The 19,722-nt window shown below is 37.4% G+C and overlaps 2 protein-coding genes across 3 annotated transcripts; one reads left to right on the plus strand and one right to left on the minus strand.

The window, feature by feature from the left end:
• Positions 1 to 355: 355 nt before the first annotated feature.
• On the minus strand, positions 356 to 15,781 carry LOC306862998 (ligand of Numb protein X 2-like). The gene is made up of 11 exons (XM_079406132.1): positions 15,664 to 15,781; positions 12,839 to 13,370; positions 9,293 to 9,516; positions 8,054 to 8,191; positions 7,425 to 7,624; positions 6,077 to 6,445; positions 4,330 to 4,509; positions 3,817 to 3,994; positions 2,723 to 2,948; positions 1,766 to 1,924; positions 356 to 862 (listed from the first exon to the last, which is right to left on the minus strand). The coding sequence occupies exons 2-11, from the start codon at positions 13,240 to 13,242 to the stop codon at positions 727 to 729; spliced, it is 2,214 nt and encodes a 737-aa protein (XP_079262258.1). The 5' UTR covers positions 13,243 to 13,370; positions 15,664 to 15,781; the 3' UTR covers positions 356 to 726.
• Positions 15,782 to 16,978: 1,197 nt separating this feature from the next.
• Positions 16,979 to 18,749, plus strand: LOC306863649 (protein POLR1D-like). 2 transcript variants are annotated; one of them, XM_079407143.1, is made up of 4 exons: positions 17,201 to 17,336; positions 17,689 to 17,763; positions 17,902 to 18,015; positions 18,127 to 18,745. In XM_079407143.1, the coding sequence occupies exons 1-4, from the start codon at positions 17,314 to 17,316 to the stop codon at positions 18,272 to 18,274; spliced, it is 360 nt and encodes a 119-aa protein (XP_079263269.1). In that variant the 5' UTR covers positions 17,201 to 17,313; the 3' UTR covers positions 18,275 to 18,745. The 2 variants fall into 2 exon arrangements, with proteins under 2 accessions (XP_079263268.1, XP_079263269.1); XM_079407142.1 differs by having other exon boundaries at positions 16,979 to 17,336; positions 17,902 to 18,749.
• Positions 18,750 to 19,722: the final 973 nt, after the last annotated feature.

Below are 19,722 nucleotides of genomic sequence, written 5' to 3' on the forward strand. Positions count from 1 at the left end.
CAAGGAGGCATTACCAGTGGATTTTAAGCTGTAGAATAAAATGTTAAAATATCCTGAGATTGTGTGAACCACAGACCTCATTTCAGGCATTTGACAAAAAATCCACTGATTTTGGGACAATGCAACCAGAAGTGCTAAAATATTACCTCTACCTCAAAAATCTGCTAAACTGCTAATCTTTTCAAAGATTTTCTAAAAGCATTTTAGGATGGTAAATATTTATCCCATATTTATATTTCTAGAAAGCTTAGAATTTATTAACATTAGACTTTTAGACCAAGATTATTGTAGCAAAAAGACTGGATCAAATCTGATAAGTGGGTTTAGAAATAATTTTTACACATCAACTGAGGCTTAACTCTTGTATCCTCACTGGGAAAGATTTATTAAACAGCTGTGCACATTCATCCATTCATACTTGCACGCATACAATTTTGTTCGGTCTCTCTTTTACACAAACAATCACATTTAGAGATAACATGTATATAAAACCTCCGGTAGAGTGGACTGCTGATCGGCATGGTGAGGGGAGACCTTAAGGCTGCTCTCCAGAGGGGGGTGGCCTCATGGGCGTGGCAGGTTTTCGAAGGCCTGGTTTATTCAGCATCAAGTATAAGCATTCGATTTTCCGAGACTCTGGCTTTGACAGTATGGTACCTCCGTGGCAGAGAGGAGAACACACAGATATGAGCGCAGTCTGAGGTGAGGCATGGTGTCCTGGCGGGGTTAGATCAGGCTTCCTGGCCAGGACACGACGGTGAGTGCTACCCTGCTCCGCTGCTCCTTCAGCATGGGCACCAGGGCAGAATGACTCATGCCAGCCGTGGACAGACCGTTTACAGCCACTATCATGTCACCACACCTGAATGGGAAATGAAACCATGTGATCGTGTGAATGCAGTGCCAAAGAATCACTGTTTCAATGAATCAGTCAAAACACAACAGTTGTTTTTAATCAATCAGTTAAAAGAACAATTCACTTTGAGCTATCAATTTGTTAAATGACTCACCAGCTCACTGAATTGGTTGGTTACTGAATTAAGATCTGACCACAAGCACCATTAATGTGTTTTGTGAGACTAAATATTGATTGGCTTTTCAGAAGTAAATGAGTGTTTAAAGTTGCTATGTTTATCTTTATTTAAAAAAACGCAGAGACTTGATTCTATCTACTGGTTGTTGATTGGATGGAGGCGGATCGGCTGAATTCAAGATTGCAGTTGATTGTAATAAAGGGGCGGGGTTTAATCAGACTAAACGATTGGACAAGTAATTTCACCAGGAGATCGAATAAAGACACTTTGATTAAAAAATTATAAGGTAAAAATTAAATAAAAAAATTAACATCTGCATTGATAAATGGTTCACAATAAGCATTGTAGAAAATGTCCCTTTCATAAATATTCAACAAAGTTAAATTGTAAAAATTTGTAATATTATTAAAAAAATTAAAAAATAATTTTCAAATATATTATTATTATTATAAATATTTTCTGAATATAATGATACAATAAATTATATTCATTTATTAATAATTAATTAATAAATATTTTCATTGAATAATAATTGTAATTAAATATTTTTAAAAAATGGTAGTGTTTTTATTTAGTATATACAAAAAAAATCATCTTTTATGCAACATTGATGGGCAGAGATGTAAGCTTGTTTTATAAAATTTTAATGAAGGTAATGCTGAAAGTGCTGTATCATCTAGCCGTGAAGCATTAGGTCATTGTTTATTGTTTGTTTTGTTGTGCTTGCTCACTTTAGACGGCCATCGTAGTAAGCGGGTGTTCCAAGGACGATAGTCTTGATAAAGAACGCCTGGTTGCTGTGGTTCTCCTCATAACCTCCAACAATGCTGAAGCCCCAGCTGCCAGGGTGACTTCTGCGGAGGACAATCTCATGACTGCTATGCAGGTAGCTGTGACAGAGAATCAGAAAGACAGAGAACGATGGGGACAGAGAACAAGTGAGCATCATCAGCAAAACATTTTTTCCCATCTGTTTTATCACCCAGAAATCAAAAATTGTGTTTCAGATTGCTTGGAAACTAGGCAACAAAGAGAAATCAGGAGCACAGAAGGAGAAAAACAGATGCATGTTGGAGATATATAGAAATGGAGGATTTGGCACAATGACAGGAAGGGAGAAGGAAACAGAAGGGTGCCAAAGCAAAGGGGACGGATGATAGAGGACAGAGAAGAGGCCAGAGTAAAAAAGGAGGGATTGAGACTGGACTGAATGACCTGAGACGGGGCTGAAATGGGCTAGGAGCAAGTTATCTCCACACGTATACTTCATCTGATAATCTGCAGCTGTTGATGTTTACATCACGATACAGCCATAATCCCCTCGTGGGTTAGCACTGCATAAAGCTGCTGATCCAAAACACATCAACACTACAGATATTTTCTGTGTCCAAGTCATCAAAATAGCTGCATTCTCTCCCTTCAAAACTGTTTCCACTCAGATTTGAATAGAAAAAAGTAGATGAACCTGGCATGATGGTAGTCTTGGCCAGATTGCTTTGACTATTTTAGGGTTATTTGGATCAGTGGTCTGCAAGGTGAGAATGCTATTTTAAGCCTCCCAATTGAGTTCAAAGAGAGCCATTTGGACTCGTCCAAAAGTACATCCACTTTAATAGCCCTGAGTCTCTTGTTTCATTCATCGAACGATCTCCCAAAGTTCTACAAAATCTGATTGACTGCTCTCTTACCTGGGAAGTCCAAGCCACATGACCCATGAAGGTGACCAGCTTGCGTCATAGTTGTTTTCGTGCGGAGGGAGAAGTTCTTCATCCGGGCCCGGTTCTTCAACTGTGTTCACTTCTAGTGTTATCAGCTGGACAGAGCAGGACGCAGCGCTGGACTTCAGAGTGCCCACGGCCTCGCTGTGGCTCAGATAGGTCAAATCTTGACCATTAATACTCAACAGTACATCCCCTGAGCAATGAGACAACAAAGATACTTTTAGACACTCCTAACAGCCACACAGAGGACTGAAACACGGCTGAAGCCCCATGGAGACAGGTCTCGCTTCAGTGCACTTCATCATCAAAGACACGAGTGGGAAACAGTGTATTCCTCAAAAACAACCTTGTTTTTTTTAGTGAATCAAGACACATGCAGCACAATCAGTGTAGTCTGATTCCCAAATGAATGACTCTAAATGCCCGGTTATTTTTAGTAAACCAAGCACATGCAGCACAACCAATGTAGTCTAATTTCCAAAATAATGAGTTGGTTCTATTTCGTAAATTAAACACAATGGCACAACCAGTGTAGTCTGATGATCTCTGATGCCAAAAAAAATTAGTTGGTTCTTTATAGTAAATCAAACACATGCAGTGCATTCAGTGTAGTCTGATTCCTGAAGGAATAATTCTAGTCAGTCAGTTTTTCTTAGTGACTAATGAGTTGGTTCTTTACAGTAAATCAAACATATACAGCACAACCAGTGTAGTCTGATTCCTGAATGAATGACTTGAATGAGTTGGTTGAGCAGCTTACAACTAACTAAGACTTGAATAAGTCTTAAAAAGACTGACTAAATACACTGTTTGTGAGAATTGTTTTAAATGTATTTATTATTACACTCGTATCATTATTTGGAGTGGAATTGCTAACAAAAACAAGCATTATTTTTCCTCGGAATAAAGTGAATCGTGCAATAGGACCAGTAGTATGTATTAAGAAAGTGAACAGGCTCAATGTTGAAGTCATGTTGATGGTAGGTCCACAAACCTGCTTAAACGTGGGTCAAGATTATCTAGATACTAATTTAAGAAAAAAATGGGTTTATACAACTTACCACGTTTGATTCGACCATCACGTGACAGGCAGCCATGGGGTTGGACGCTCGTGACGAAGATCGGCAGCTCTCCACTCTTGCTGCCCCGTCCCCCTGCCACAGTCATACCTAGAGACTCATGCGGTTCCTTCTTCACAGTGATGTGTTTCTCCTTACAGGTCACACACTGGGAGAGATCCTACAAAACACAAGCATCATAGCATCAAATCTAAATTTGTCTCAGATGTGGAGAAGGAAAAGGGAAGCCCAGTTCTAAATTGACACTCTGATCGGCTCTCAGTAGAGTGCTGTTCATCTTCCCAAAGGGAGCAGCTCTACTCCAACTTCGTAATTGATCTCATAATAGATTCAACCAGGAGTAATTAAGGTTGTGGTCTGAACTCATGGAAAAACTGGAAGCTACCCAGATGCTTCGGAAATAGGGCTCCCTAATTACGTCTCAACGAAGCTAAAATAGATTCTGCAACACACACAGACTTGCTCTCGCTCTTGGCTGTAGGCATTTGTACTCACTCTCTGGGTGGAAGACCTGGCAAGGTGCAGACTTGGGACAGGGCTTGGGGTCGCAGTGCAGGGAAGCGGCGGAATGTGTTCATGGCTCCAAACGTCCCTGGTCAAGGTGGAGCCTATGTGCACGGCCATAGTCTGCTTGCTGGACCGGCTAATCAGCAGATTGACTCTTTCTCCACTAGCCTAGAAGATGACAGTAGGCGGTCTGTATAAATACCTAATACTCTTCTATTGAGTGCCGAGGTGGCTTTATATCCAACAAAGACAGTTTGCTGCCTGCCAGTGCTATTCTTAATAATGCTTTATCTGCCCTTTCTTTGTGTGATCAGGGCATCCAGATGGCAGAAAGCAGCTCACGTAGACATAAAGATACTATCAATCACATTACCCTCTGAGCAGGGCAGCAGAGACAGTGTCCTATGTTCCAAACAGGCATTGAGATTTGCACAGATGATTTGCAATAGTTGTATTATTATGAGAATATTTATTAGAGGAAACTAGATGTTTATTTTCTGAAGAAAATGTGAGCGCTATTGCTGGAGTAAAAGTCACCACCGCACTAGGGTGGTTGTCAGGATGAACTATGTGGTTGTTACTGACTGGTTTTCTGGGCTCTAGATATGGCTGAAGCCCTCTTTCAGTGTAAGTCTATGGATTGTTTTTATCCAATATTTGAGAATGCAGAATATATTGGTAATCATATTGGTTAGTGGCCGATATTAGACATTTTCGTATCATATTACCTAATTATCTAAAACATGAGCTAATTTAAATAAAGCTAAAATAAGATATAAATATCACATGAAAAACTTAAACTTACAAAAACTTAACTGAAAATCAGAAACGTTGACTGGCATCTAACTAAAATTAATAAAACTAAAACTGAAATAAAATAAGATTATTTTTTTATAGAAATATAAAAACAAAAAGTAATTAAATGACAAAAGAACATAAATTACAGTGAAGCTGAGAATATAAAAATTAAGCTAATTCAAAATATTATTGTAAAAATTATATTAGAATTATATTGTAGTACATAAATGCTAATAAAAATAACAAAGATAATTAGATACTACTAAAATAAAATAAAGATGATTAGATTACGTTTGCCATCATCTATTGCTCAATTAATGTTTAACAACATGCTGAAATAAAATAAAATATAAATATTACAAGAAAAACTTACTTACCAAAAACTTAAATTGAAATGAAAAATGTAGCAGTAAAATCAGGTTGTGTAAATGTTGAAGTAAAAAAAATCCTAAAACTAATTTTTTTTATTAAATATAGCTAAAGCTAATTATTTATTTTTTGTTTTAAATGACAAGAAAAATCACAAGATTACTACACTTACAATAAAAACGAAAAATATAAAAATGACTTAAAAATATTAATAAATATTATAAAACGTAAACAATACTAAAAGTAAATAAAGGTAATTAAATTACCTTTGCTGTCATCTATTGCTCACTTAAAGTTAATGTTTAACAACACTGATAATTGAATAACAGTTAAATGTAAACTCTATCAAATCTAAAAAGGACTATCCATATTTCATACTTTACATTATAATGCTGTGATGCTTAAATTCACTAAGTTTTTAGTATTTTATTTTTCATTTATGTAGAAACCAGAGTATAGATATCTATATTTTAAGATGCATGTTAATATCAGCCATTTATCAGTTAGCGAAGTCTACTAGCGTGCTAATCTTGACCTGAACTGCCCCACACACATGCTCTCTCTCTACCTGTATAATCTGAGCTGCCAGCTCAGGCGTGCCGTGTCTCAGGTCATGCTCGTTGACGGCCAGCACTCTGTCGTTGCTGCAAAGTCGTCCGTCTTTAGCGGCTAACCCTCCCTCCAGCAAGTCCAGGATAAACACACCCGTTTCATCTGTACGCCGCACCAGCTTGATCCCCAGCTGCTCTGATGATTCCCGCTTGTGCAGGGTGATACGTATGCTGGCAGGGCTGCCCTTGGGCGTCGCAGTCGCCACAGGTGGCCTGGCAGAGCAACGGCGCTCTCTCAGAACCGTCAACTGCAGGGTGGTGCAGGGACGGGCCAGGGTAGAGCGAGCAAAGTTATGGGGCACGTTACTGATGTCTACATTGTTCACCTGCACACAAATGGGAAATGCAGAGGAAAAATGAATGGGTTTGACATACGGGCCAAGCTTTTGTGTCAGTAGTTAAGACAAAGAGATTTTTTTCATGTTTTATATTTATGATGAAACAAAGTCTTTTCAGCTTTTAGTTATATTATGTATTATATTTTTACTTAATTTGTTATTATTTAATGTACAATACTGCTTTCGAAAGAAGTCTCTTATTTACCAAAAGTAAAAACATTAATATTGTGAAACATTATATATTTCTGTGAATTTTCAGAAGTCATTCGTCCAGTCTTCAGTGTCACATGATCCTTATGAAATCATGATAATATGCTGATTTGCTGCTTAAGAAACATTTCTTATCAATGTTGAAAATGGTTGTGCTGCTTAATATTTTAGGTGAAACCATGATACATTTCTTTCAGGATTCTCAGACAAATATGTAAAGTTCAAAAGAACAGCATTTATTTGAAGAAAAAATATATATATAATTTAAAGGGATACACATGTATATTTGTCTTTGTCACCCTTAAACAATTTAATGCTTCCTGGCTGAATAAAAGTATGAATTTCTATAAAAACAACAACTAAATGTTTGAAAAAATCTCCTAATTTTTAAATATAAAATTCTAATTAATTAATTTAATTTAGTAATTTTGTCAAATTCTGTTTATTTATAAATGCAATTTAAATTAAATTATATCTCAACTGTTCAAACTGAAACTAAAAAAAGAGAGTTTCCTTTTCAGTCAATTCATGAAGCTTAAAATATATTTCTGGGTCAAAATCATAGAGCAGGTCACATATTTTGGTGAATGTCAGTTTGAAGAATGCTGTTCTGCATCTATTCATGCAGGAAGTGATTCTGCAGCCACTATTCATTAGAGCTCTTTATAGATTGATTAAAGTATCAGGGCTGATCTGTAAATAGCAGTGAAATGCCTTTTTTAATCAAATGGTTATTTTGGAACAGCAACGACAATACCTGAAGTAATTGGTCACCGGCCAGCAGCCGTCCGTCTCGGGCTATAACACCGTCACGGTACACCTCCTGTATTACCACATTTATCAGGGGGGTCTCATTTCCACCGACAATACTTATGCCCAGCTCTGTGTAGGGGTTTGCTCGATGAACTTCAATAGTTGTGATTTCTCCCTCAGGTAGAGATGGAAGTTTCACACAACCTGAAGAACAAAACGTATGGAACCCAAACAAAGATATCAAAGGTATTTAAAGGGATAGTTCACCCAAAAATGAAAATTTGGTCATCATTTATTCACCCTCATGTCGTTCCAATTCCGTATGAGTTTCTTTCTTATGTTGAACATAAAAGAAGATATTTTGAAGAATGCTGGTAATCGAACAGTTTATTGTCCTCATTGACTTCCATAGTAGGGAAAGAAATACTATGAAAGTCAATGGGGAATGGGGAAGACTGTTTGGCTCTTCAAAATATCTTTGTTTGTGTTCAACATAAGAAAGAAACTTATACAGGTTTGGAACGACATGAGGGCAAGTAAATAATGACAAAATGTTCATTTTTTGGTGAAGTATTCCTTTAAGAAACAAAGTGATTATATGGTTTAGTCTAGGACTATGTGAAATAATCATACCTTCTTCAGCAGAAAGAGGCAGAGTTTCAACAAAGTCCCATCCTGAAGAGGCAGAACTGCCAGTGCGGAGAAGATGAATGCACGGGTTGCTGAGAGGACGCTTTACACGAGGAGGAGCGCACTCTAAACCATGGACACCTTTGAGGGACAAAAAGACAGCTGAAAATATACATTTCACTCCATAAAACATGCAAGTCACCACAGAGTATTGTTAGCTTAGCATCATGCGAAAATTTAAATCTCTAATGGAATAAACTATAAAAACTGGTCCATCTGATTAACATTGACCAGTTAACCTAATATTTGTGTATGCTATGTATTTTTTACTGTACTATTTTGTATTATTTGTTTATTGTGTTAGCTTTGCAATATGTGCTAATGCAAGTCTCTATTGGAATGAACTGAGTAACTAAGTTCAAGTGAGTTCAAGTTGCTAATGTAGGGGTTTCATATTATAGTTACAGTCAAGACATTGGTGGGGGACCAAAAAATAAATAAATAAACTGTAAGGCACAGTTTTGTTTGTATTTTCAAGGAATTTTAAGTTAAAAATATTAAAGGATTTGAAAGGATTAAGGGAATTAACAGAAAGAAAAATAGTAAAAACTAAAATTTGAATATATTTTAACGCATATGAACTATTTGCATACATATTATTTATATATTATATTATTATATTATGCATTACAATATATTCAAATTTTATTTTTAATTTAATTTAATATATTTTATTTAATATTAAATAATATTTCTATTCTTTTTAAAATACGCACACAATCACGTTAATCATATGCCTAATATGCTAAAAATGTCTCTCTTAATGTTTTTGGTCTCATCATACTCAATTACAAATGACTTTATAAATTACGTAAATTATATAAGCAAAATTTGACAAAAAATGTAATACTTTGCATCAGTGAATATTACTTATGTTGTGTACCATTTCTATTATTAAAGAGCTGTCAAATATTAAATATTTAGCTGCTACTTAAACTCTTTAACTATTAAGACGAATGAAATTCAGGTTCTGTGACCAATAAAGACCCATCGTCTTTGATTTGATTGGCCAACTCAAACATTTTTACGTTGATGAGCACTGTTAATATGCTGAGGCAGGCCACCCTAAAAATGTCATCCTAACAATACAGAGCACAGTGTGTCATGGAGTGCAGCAGATCCGCCTCGAGAATACCAACTACTGATAATTTTGCTATATCTGATTATTGGTAGTGTACTCACTGTCTTCTTCAGTGCTTTCTTCAAAGGCTGGGTTATCTACGCCAGGCTCTTCTGTCCATGTAGGAACATTGTTGCATGCGGTGGATCCAGCAGGTGGTGATGGCGTACTATCCTTCATCTCAGTCTGGGGGGATCTGGGAGGGTTGGTCGCCATGACCCTGTCCTCGCTTCCCTCCATCTGTGTCCGATCCAGCTTTGTTCGCTGACTCTGTGTTCCAGGACACCTAGACCCACACACATAGATGCAAACATACAAACACAATAAATTAAATATTCTGGAGGCTAAGTACACAGAGATCCAGTTGACATGAAATGGAAGACAAAGGCAAGAAAAAGGAAGCAAATTCCATGAGAAACCTTGCGCTACATCCTCAGGGCAGATGCTATTCCAGGAACCTACAGTAAAGTAAAGGTCCTGATATTGTATTCCCAAACCCAGTCTAGTCCAGTGTTGTTTTTAGTATTAGTTATATATTATTATAGTGTATTTATTAACATTTTGGATAAAAAATGTTTTTTTTCAGTTTTAATTATAGTTTACCTTTTAGTATTTTAAACTTTTTTGGCATTTTCGTTAGTTGTTATTTTTATTTCAATTACCAAAATCCATTTTTTAATAGTTTTACTTTTACTTTTAGCTAACAATAACAACACTGGTCCAGTGAATCTATGCGATCTTTCTTTGCCTTTGAGCTTGGAGGATTTCAGCATTTCACTAACATGACTGTAATATAATTAACAGCGCTAATTAATTACTCTACGCATCAGTGGGGACAAAGACCTGTACATGCTGAGGTCTCATATTATAGCAAGAAAGCACCGGATTGTCACAGCTAAGAGAAGACTGCTAATTCTGGCAGAGCCTTCTCTTAGGAAGCTGTTAAGGTTAATCTCCTTAGGTCTTCTTCCATTAAGATATAAATAAAACATTCTTGCAAATAAGAATGAATTAAGGAGTATAGATGATGACAAAACTTTAATAACTTCCATTTTCCTACTTGTTTTTACAAAAACAGTTGAGACTTTAGCTAATTTGTCCTGTGATTTGAGAGCTAACTCACTTTGAACTATTCAACTCACGTTTGGCTTCAGACTCTACACCAAACCCTCAGTAGGCCAAGACCTTCAGTTCTTCCAAAGGTACCATTCAATGCTATCTTGTGCACCAGTATTAATCTTAACATTTTTACCACTCTCTGCTAACTCTTAGTACAAAATACCATACTGGACTCTCTAACTCATCATAGCTCTGGGTTGCCCTTGGCAGTCTCACAGAAGAAGTGGTTGAAAAGGTTTCTAGAGTTGAAGTTGAAGAGAATATGATTACACAGGACCGACTAATCTCCCATCACATGTCAAAGGGGCAAATAATCCCCAGATGGGAAGTCAGATCAAGTCCAGCGGGCTCCACTCACAAGAAAGTGGCTCTAAGAGTCACTGGAGCCTTTGTCTGTTAAGCTTCATTGTCTTACTCTAACAGATACCTAAGTATGATATCTGTTCCTTCTGCATGTTCCGACTCAAAAGCCCCAGAGACATGTGGTAATGCTCAAGTTAAACTGTTGTATTCTGTATGCTGATGAGGTTTATTTGGGGTTTACTCATAATGGTACACCCCAAGTGTGTGTAGGTAATATTCTGTTTGAAAAATGAGAATTTTTCCTGAGAATTAAAAACAACAACAACTGTTACACTTTCTGGTAGTACTACTACTAATAATTGAATTTTTATTTATCTGAACTTGAGATGGTCTTAAGGGGCATTCATGGGGACGCAAATGCAGGAGACCGGAAACACAAGCTCACTAGACATTCACTGCATTACAAGTTCAAGTTTGATAAACTCCTTGACCTGCAAAATCGTATCACATGAAGTCATGTCACCATTAGAAGAATGATACATCATATTGTGACCTTTCAGCTGAATTAAAAGAACACAAACTTGGACACTGCAGGATTGCAACATTGCAGGAGTGGAGTGCATTGCATATTCTTGTTTTTTGAAATTGTTTTTTTAAAAAGGTGCCACATCATATCTTGTCCTTTGTAGTGTCCAAAGAAATTTGGCAAGCTCAAAGTCTAGTAAGACCACCTATTTAGCTGAGGAACAGACAAAAAGATAAACATTTTTTATCTCCAATCTGATTGGTTGACTGGCACATTATTTTATCAGTCTGCCTGAAAACTAATTTGTGATTGCAGGCTGGTACAATGAATGTGTATCCTCAAACATTCACAAAAAAGTTCATGTCAACACAAGAAAGAACACTGTTCCTGTCAAGGAAAAATGAGCCAATGCCAGTCAGGTGACTTTTAACTGGGTGAGTTTAACTGGGTAGTTTGTGGCTGCAAAGGCAACAAGACTTTTTGCTTACAGTCCAGTCTTGTGTTAAAATATGTAACCATTACATGTACGTTTCCACATTTGTATGCTTTTATAGAAAACAACTTACAGTACATTCAAGATATATATATGAAGATATATATTGCATTCTCTAAGAATCAAACCCGTGAGTTTGACTTTGCTAGTATTATGTTCTACTGTTTGAACTATACTGTATAAAAATGGGTTTGCAAAGTTGTAAATAAAATAAAATAAAGATTATTTAAAGCAATAATTCACCCAAAAATGAAAATTCTGTGATTAATTACCTTTTATGTCGTTCCAAACCCGTAAGACTTTTGTTCATCTTTGAGACACAAATAATATATTTTTGATGAAGTCCTAGAGGTTTCTGACCCTGCATAGACAGCAATGTAACTGAAATGTTCCCGGACCCAGAAACATAAGTAAAAACATTGTTAAAATAGTCCATGTGACATCAGTGGCTCAACCGCAATTTTATGAAGTTATGAGAATACTTTTGGTGCGGAAAGAAAACTTTATTCAACAATTCTTCTCCGCATCACTGTCCGCTGCCATTCATGAGAGTACAACGCATGTGTGTTATGCAGCTCAAGTAGCACACGCATGCGCTGCGCCTTGTTTACGAGCAGAGGAATGCACACGCATGGCATTATGAATGGCTGTGGACGGTGACACAGAAGAGAAAAATTGTTTAATAAAGTCATTTTGTTTTCTTTGCATACAAAATGTATACACAGCTTCACAACATACAGATTGAACCACTGATGTCACATGGACTATTTTAACGATGTCTTTACTACCTTTCTGGGCCTTGAACGTGGTAGTTCCCTTGCTGTATATGGAGGGTCATAAAGCTCTCGGATTTCATACAAAATATCTTAATTTATGTTCCAAAGATGAATGAAGGTCTTAAGGGTTTGGAACGACATGAGGGTGAGTACTTAATGACAGAATTTTAATTTTTGGGTGAACTATCCCTTTAAATACCTTTTTACAAGAAAAAACTATTCCAGTTTTTCTACTTCAAATTTTTACATTTAACTCCTGGTGTTTTTACCTTTAATTCAACAAATCCTACACAAAAATTTTCACTGCATAAGAATACAACCATAATATGATTATTTCAACAGATATTGCATTTAAGATTAAACACAGTGTGTATATTCAGGAGTATTTTACCTGTGTTTGAGATGTGCCTCCAGGTCACAGCGTGGCATGCTGAGAGAACAAGAAGGCGTCAGCGGACAGGTGATCGACAACTTATCCAGCAGTTTGTGCACCAGAATGCTGGAGCGCCGGCAGACCTGCAGTTGCAGATGCGCACGGTCCAGTGGACAAAAGTCGCGTTCCTGCAGAAAGCTGCGCAGGCAGCGGGCACAGAAGGTGTGGCCACATGGTGTATCCAGGGGCTGAACTAACGGCTGAAGGCAGATGTGGCACACCAAATCATCATCCACTTCCAGACGATAATTATAAAGGTGGTTCTCCCAGGCGCGGTGAATCTGTCCACATTCAGAGCAAAGGGCCTCCAGAAGAGCTTCGCTCACCATGCCTGGGTCCACTCCCTCTCCCAGACTGCCCATTGTGCTCGGCTTCAGCTACACAAACACACTCAGTGGCTTGGTTACGGGGGCGTCCGCCCCATGGGCGTCAGAGGCTGTGCGACTCCGGCAGGGGACGGCCACCCCCTGGTAGACGGTGTGACATCACCCTGAAGGAGAAGAAGTGAGGTAACTGTTCTGAATGAGAGAACGTGTTTGTGTGTGTGCCATGTGTTGTGAGGATGAGATTATGTTGCAGAGCAGTGTGGGTTTACTGCTGCACATTAATCTGACAGTGTAATCTCTTGCTCTCTCGCCTGGAGCAATCTTTCAATCCCGCAGAGAGAGAATTATCTTGGATTGAGGCAGGGAGCGCAGAGTCAAGAGGTTTTGATGTGAAAGTGAGAATGGGGGGCAAGAGAAGGGGACAAAAATAGATACTGTATAAGGTTTGAATTGATAACATTTGTTCAGAAAACCCAGATTGGGGGGGTGGATGCAAACTCATCCGAATTGTTAAATACAAATATTTATCAAATATTTGGTGAAAGAGTATTTTTCAAATTTCTGAAGAGTATTTTTTCAGTATGATTAAGGTGAATGACTGAGCCTCCAAAAAGCACCATAAAGGGAACATAAAACTGATCTGTGTGCTGTATTTCAAATCATACACTGGTTTAGTAGCTAATTTTCACAGAAAATCATGACATCTGCGTCAGCTGAATGACAGACATACAAGAGTGGAAAAACATGAGGGTCAGTAAAATATGACAATTTTAATTAGTCTGTGAACTACACCAGGGGTTTTCAAACTGGGGTCTGAGAAAATAAAAAAATAAAATATGATATAAATAAATACTACAGTACATTACTAAGATGTAGTGAGCAGGCAAAACAAATGTAATTGACCTTAGTCAGGGTAGCACTATATTTCATTTTTGACAAGAATGAAAATGAGGCTGTGAGGGATAGAAGTTCAATGAATTGTCGTCGGAAATGGAAAGTCATCAGTTATGATCATATAGTGTGTGCCATTATAAAGACTAAGTATATTCCTCACTTCCTCTTTTTGGTCTGTGTTCAATATGCCATTTCACCTGATTATGTTCTATGTAATAAAACCTAAATATTTTCCAAATAATATTGTACACACAATTTTTACACTATAAACTGGGCCTTAAAAATATTCAATTTTAAAATGGGAGTCCCTTGTATGAGGGTGATCAAATTTGGGGGCCATAGCATCTAAAAGATTGAAAACCCCTGAACTTGGCTTCTAATAATTGGCTTTTTGAGGCCACCAAACAGCAGGGGGCATTCTATTGGGCCGACGATAACTACAACCTTCGCCTGTATTCACAGTATCTGACAGCTGTGCATCCGTGAGCAGCCCCACGCATGGTCTGTCGACGGCATCTCTGTGACTACCTGCCTCTGTTTTTATCTTGCAGCTGGACATGAATAAAACATGAGGACACAAGGCTTCTCTGTTCCCACTACAAAGCCCTGTCAACGTCTCATCAGACACATACCCATGCACACTCGTCCCGCACACTGTAAATGTCTTAATGTGAAAAGTCTGGTCTAAATGAAACAGCTTGCGCTTAAACCTCATCCCTTGATAGCATGATTTGGGACTTCATTACATAAGGCCGGAATGCCTAATGGCCTTTGGGCAGCTGCCATTAGTATTTCTATTCTATGCTGGATCCTCTGATGACTTTTAATCACAAGGGAGTGTTTAGATATTGACCGCAAGGGCTGTTCAAGGCCACTCACTTGTTGTATCCTTGTATCTTTAGCTGCTTGTCACAGTTGTCTGTGTTCTCACTTGCAAAATGGCACATTCACGCTTATCTGGCTGCCTGGCGGATGAAGAATTAAATGTTTGTTCAGCTGAACTGACATAACAAAATAATGCAAATTAATGGCTGATCTTTAAACATCTACAAAGGAAGCAAACAATATCTGATATGCTCCATGTAGAATGATATGCACATCTCTAAAGTCTTTATTTCTTGAGCAAAAATGGCTTTCAGTAGCAATGACATGCAATCCAGATCTATTCACAAACCACCATTTTTTGACACCCACCTTTCCAAATCAATACATTAACCTTATTTTACAGAAAGGTTGCACATTCACAAACAGGTAGGCAACAAAAATAAATGAATGGAGGGAGGGGGACGGTGCTTCTCTGTTGAATTAAAATGTCTGTGGATGCCACCTGCATGAATTGTCTCGTTAATAAGGCGTAACGTTATCCAATCCGGATCGAAGACACACACAGATATTGATATGTCATTATTTCTGGTACAGAGCGGCTCGCCGTTAATTTTTTTCGTTCACTGTCTCTCTCTGTCTGTGCTGTCGCCCGTGCAATAGGCGACAATGACATCTAACAAAATGCGTGTAGTAATAAAGGATCGGCGGGTGATAATATGAGTATTTCAATAACATTACCTATTCGCGTTCCCTTCGGATGTGAACTCTGGCCCCGAGAGGGGAGAATCACGGAGCTCAATCACATCCACTGCAGCTTGCCCGAGCCGCAGCCGCACGTCAAAACACCCCCGTATCTGTCTTGTAAACGAATGGCTCTTTTGAATCGACTCTTTTGAACGAATCATCTGAACCGGTTCATAAAAGTGGTCTAAACTATTAGTGCATGTATTGAACTGAATCAAAAACGGCCCGACTCGTTGAACCGAGAACCGTCTCTTTCAAAAATGTCCAAACCATGATAAATGCATTTGAGTGAACTATGTAAAATATAATATGCATATGAATAAAAGTGCATGAATAGGCTTATAAAATAATAATAACTTGACACTATCACATTGTGTTTATTCTTAATATTTATTAAAAATTAATAATTATTATAGGCCTATTTAAAAATAAATACGTGTAAGATTAACCGGGACTTGTCACAGCACTTATATAGCCTATTGTTGCTCTTTTATTTGTTTGATTGCTTCTACTGTTCTCATTTGTAAAGGCCCTTTTCACACCAAGCACGATAAAGATACCGATATAGTTCTAAAAATCGTTCTCAGTATTAAAGAATAGCAGTGTCCACACCACAAATACAACGATAAAGGCACAAAGAAACGATATCGCTTCCAGAACGATTTTTCCCAGCTGATGAACGATAAAAATACTTTAGAATAAACAGACAATATCAACGCTAATATCGTTATCTTTATAGTTATCTTTATCGTGCTTGGTGTGAACGGGCCTTTAGTCTTTGGAAAGCATCTGCTAAATAATTAAATGTAAATGTAACTGAGGATTTGAATGATTAAGAATAGCAAAAATGTTACAAAATAAAATATTATGGAAATATATTTACGACTTGATTGTATGATTTATCAACAAAAGCAAACGTAATTGAAGTTAGTTTTAATACATAGGTTAATTTTAAACTTTATTTATTTATAGCCAAGAGATGCAGGCCTAAATTAATGTATTTTTGCGTATTGTAAATGCCAATTCTATTTAAGTTCCAATTTGTGGATTTCCTGGCTTAAGTGGCTATAACAAATTGAACTGGGACACATGATATTACAATAAACCCTTATTTATTTAAACTTACCGAAAATAACGTAATAAATAGCTTTTTAGAGCATGCACTGAAGGTTTTAGAGCATGTAATATGCTGAGGGACCATGTAATGATGTAAAGAACCACCGAATCATTCTAGAACCGCTTCATTCAGAAGATTTGTTCAAAGGAACCGATTCGAGGAACTTCGGTCGGACTCAGCATGGAGGCGGGCACTCACGCTGTCAATCGAATAGCAGAGGCGACCATTTAGGTGCCTGATTGAAATGCGATCGTGGAACATAACGTCTAACACTAAAATCTTGTTTTTAGAAGCTGTACCTACTAATTATATATACAGAAAGATTTAAAACATAGTTCAATTTTACTGTCCTGCTTTTGTCCGCAGATGACGTAGGTTATACTTTATTTTTACACCCGTCACTTAGGAAGTCAAACGGGGTCCTAATTTGGGTCCTCAAGTAACTTATAGCCTAGTAAATAACAGCAGTTAGCAATCAGAGCTGAAACGAATTTGAATTTAACACAGATTGCGTTTAAGAAGAAATCATGGATGAAAGTGAACTAGAGAGGTATGACATTCCTTAAGATACGTTTTTTTTGCTTACAACCATTTTAAGGGATTGTTGATTTTGATTAAACGTGTGACTCGGCTAACTCTTCAACGGTATTGGTAAAATGTGGCCGGGTCTCACACTACATGCAACAATCATCTCCGATATCTTGGAAGGAATTATTCATTTAAATAAAAATCAACCATGTGCATCGTGATATTAGCTGTTATATGTTGTGATCACAATATTAGTTGTAATTGAAGTAGCCTACTTTTACAATTGGTTTGATACATTTAAGCATTTAGAAATACTGAATGCTGTGCTTCGGGCCCGCTTCTCTCACTCATGTAAATATTCTCTTCTCCAACAGGAAAGCAGTGGAGGAGCTCCTTAAAGAAACTAGCAGAGCAAAAGTCCGTGCTGAGACGATGGGTGCTACTGGATGGTAAGTGTAGGTAATCATGTTGAGAGGTGCAGCATGTTTTATTTGCTGTCCTTGATTGACAGTTTATTATTTAGAAGGCTTTATCTCTTATAAATGAATACTTTCGGACTTTCCTTATGTATCTTGCATGTCTTCTAGGATGAAATGTCCGCTGGGTAGCACAGACGAGAGCTTTTTGCTGAACACTCTTGGTACCAGTGCTGTGACGCATGAGCCTACAAATGAACGCGCGTCGGAAAGAGATGAACATAGGTACAAAAGAGTTTGTGAAAAACATCGTAACACGGACTGTGAAATGTGCAATCCCAAAAAAGAGTATTCACACAGAAGATACCACTCTGATTCTCATTCACACACTTCCAGACACCACTCTTCCTCACGCAATCATTCACCTTCCCGAAGAAGACACTCCCCCCACCTCTCCCGGAAGTCAAAAAGGACTCGATCTCGCTCACCAGTGCAGGACAGTTCCCCAGATGTCAAAAAATACACTGACAGAGGGGGGAAATGATGTAACACTCTCTTTGTAGTGTTTTTGTTTTGCGCACAACTGAGATCTCTACATGTCTTATGAATGCCTACAACGAGGCGTTCTGCTAATTTCTATTATTATTATATTGCTGAACAATAATATTAAAAATAGCATTTTTAAAACAACTAAAACATGGAATTTCGTTATTGAGAGTTATTGTAAGACTTGTAAGGACGGTTTTCAGGACTATTTAATAGGTCATTGTGTTGTTTCCTTGTTTTTATATCATTTTATTGTTTGTATAAACATGTACTTTTTTTTGTGTGTGTGTGTGTGTACACACCAAGTATATGTTTATATATCATTACTTTGTGTAAATTAAAACTTAACCAGCAATAAACATGATGTTCGCAGTCGTAATTACTTCGGAACAGCAATTTATATTTTCGCAATAATGGTCTTTAGTAAAGAAAAGAAAAAAGTAAAACGCAATAAACATAAGTGTTTGTCAAGGACGTTTCTCCATTGAATGAATTATTGCGCCAGAGATTTTCTTCAATGGGCGGCTTAAATATCATCTTGAATGTCATTATTCTTTAACATGTTTGTCCAAGATGTACTGTCGCCACTAAGCAAGCATATTTTATCGCCATTCGTCCTCTGTGACGGATTGTTTCTTATCAAAGAGTCTTTAAATGAAAAAGGCTCAGTTTCCTTCTACCTGGTTACTCGCACCTCACGTGATCTTTAACTTATCAAAATACACGTAAAGTAGGCTAATCCAAAACTGCATTTTCCTTCAATTTTATAGACGAAGGAAGAATATTGTGGGTGTAGGCCACTTGGTTTATCAACATCTGATTACGTGTCGTTTTATATAACGCAATTGTACCATTATGATTTATCTGAACTCCCATTATCGAGTCGCACTTGGATATTTATAGCTACACGTTACTCCTACTCAAACATACAAGTGGTTTCAGAACGCTTTTGCGTGTCTCCTAACTGGTTTATTGCATTTTATCTGAAGTCTCAAAACGCATTTTAATTGCTAGCCGGTTTTATGTACCAGTGCCTTAAGTTGTGCATTTCCTCTCTGGCATGGGAAAGCTACATTACATATCACTTTACACCATTATCCCTCTCATAACTTTCCATGGATATGATTCCAAACAGCGTCGTCTCACTCACGCTTCATAAAACCCTTTGTACTCTTTCAACATTGTGAAAATAGTCGCGGATAACGGTTTCCTTCCCTTTTCAAACGAGGTCATATATAAACACCATTAAGCATGGTTACAAGGCTTGATTTGCGAGGAATGGATTTGCCTGAACTTTATGATGGCGCATGAGAGTCCCATTAAGATAGGAGAGAGAGTGCCATTATTGTCATTTGAAGAGGTCCATGCAAACACAGCACTATGTCATATTCTCGAAATTTGCTCGAATGTAATACAACATTCTGTTTCTATTAATAAATATATATA

The sequence above is a fragment of the Barbus barbus genome (assembly GCF_936440315.1).
Source record: "Barbus barbus genome assembly, chromosome: 44".
NCBI classification, from domain to species: domain Eukaryota; kingdom Metazoa; phylum Chordata; class Actinopteri; order Cypriniformes; family Cyprinidae; genus Barbus; species Barbus barbus.

Excerpts from the sequence above, each read along its gene's own strand:
- LOC306862998 (XM_079406132.1), bottom strand. The coding sequence starts at position 13,242 with ATGGGCAGTCTGGGAGAGGGAGTGGACCCAGGCATGGTGAGCGAAGCT. Across the intron at positions 6,446-7,424 it reads CCGGTGACCAATTACTTCAG|GTGAACAATGTAGACATCAG; the intron begins GTATTGTCGTTG and ends ATTTGTGTGCAG. Across the intron at positions 4,510-6,076 it reads TGGCAGCTCAGATTATACAG|GCTAGTGGAGAAAGAGTCAA; the intron begins GTAGAGAGAGAG and ends GTCATCTTCTAG.
- LOC306863649 (XM_079407142.1), top strand. The coding sequence starts at position 17,314 with ATGGATGAAAGTGAACTAGAGAG. Across the intron at positions 17,337-17,688 it reads GATGAAAGTGAACTAGAGAG|GAAAGCAGTGGAGGAGCTCC; the intron begins GTATGACATTCC and ends CTTCTCCAACAG. Across the intron at positions 17,764-17,901 it reads ACGATGGGTGCTACTGGATG|GATGAAATGTCCGCTGGGTA; the intron begins GTAAGTGTAGGT and ends CATGTCTTCTAG.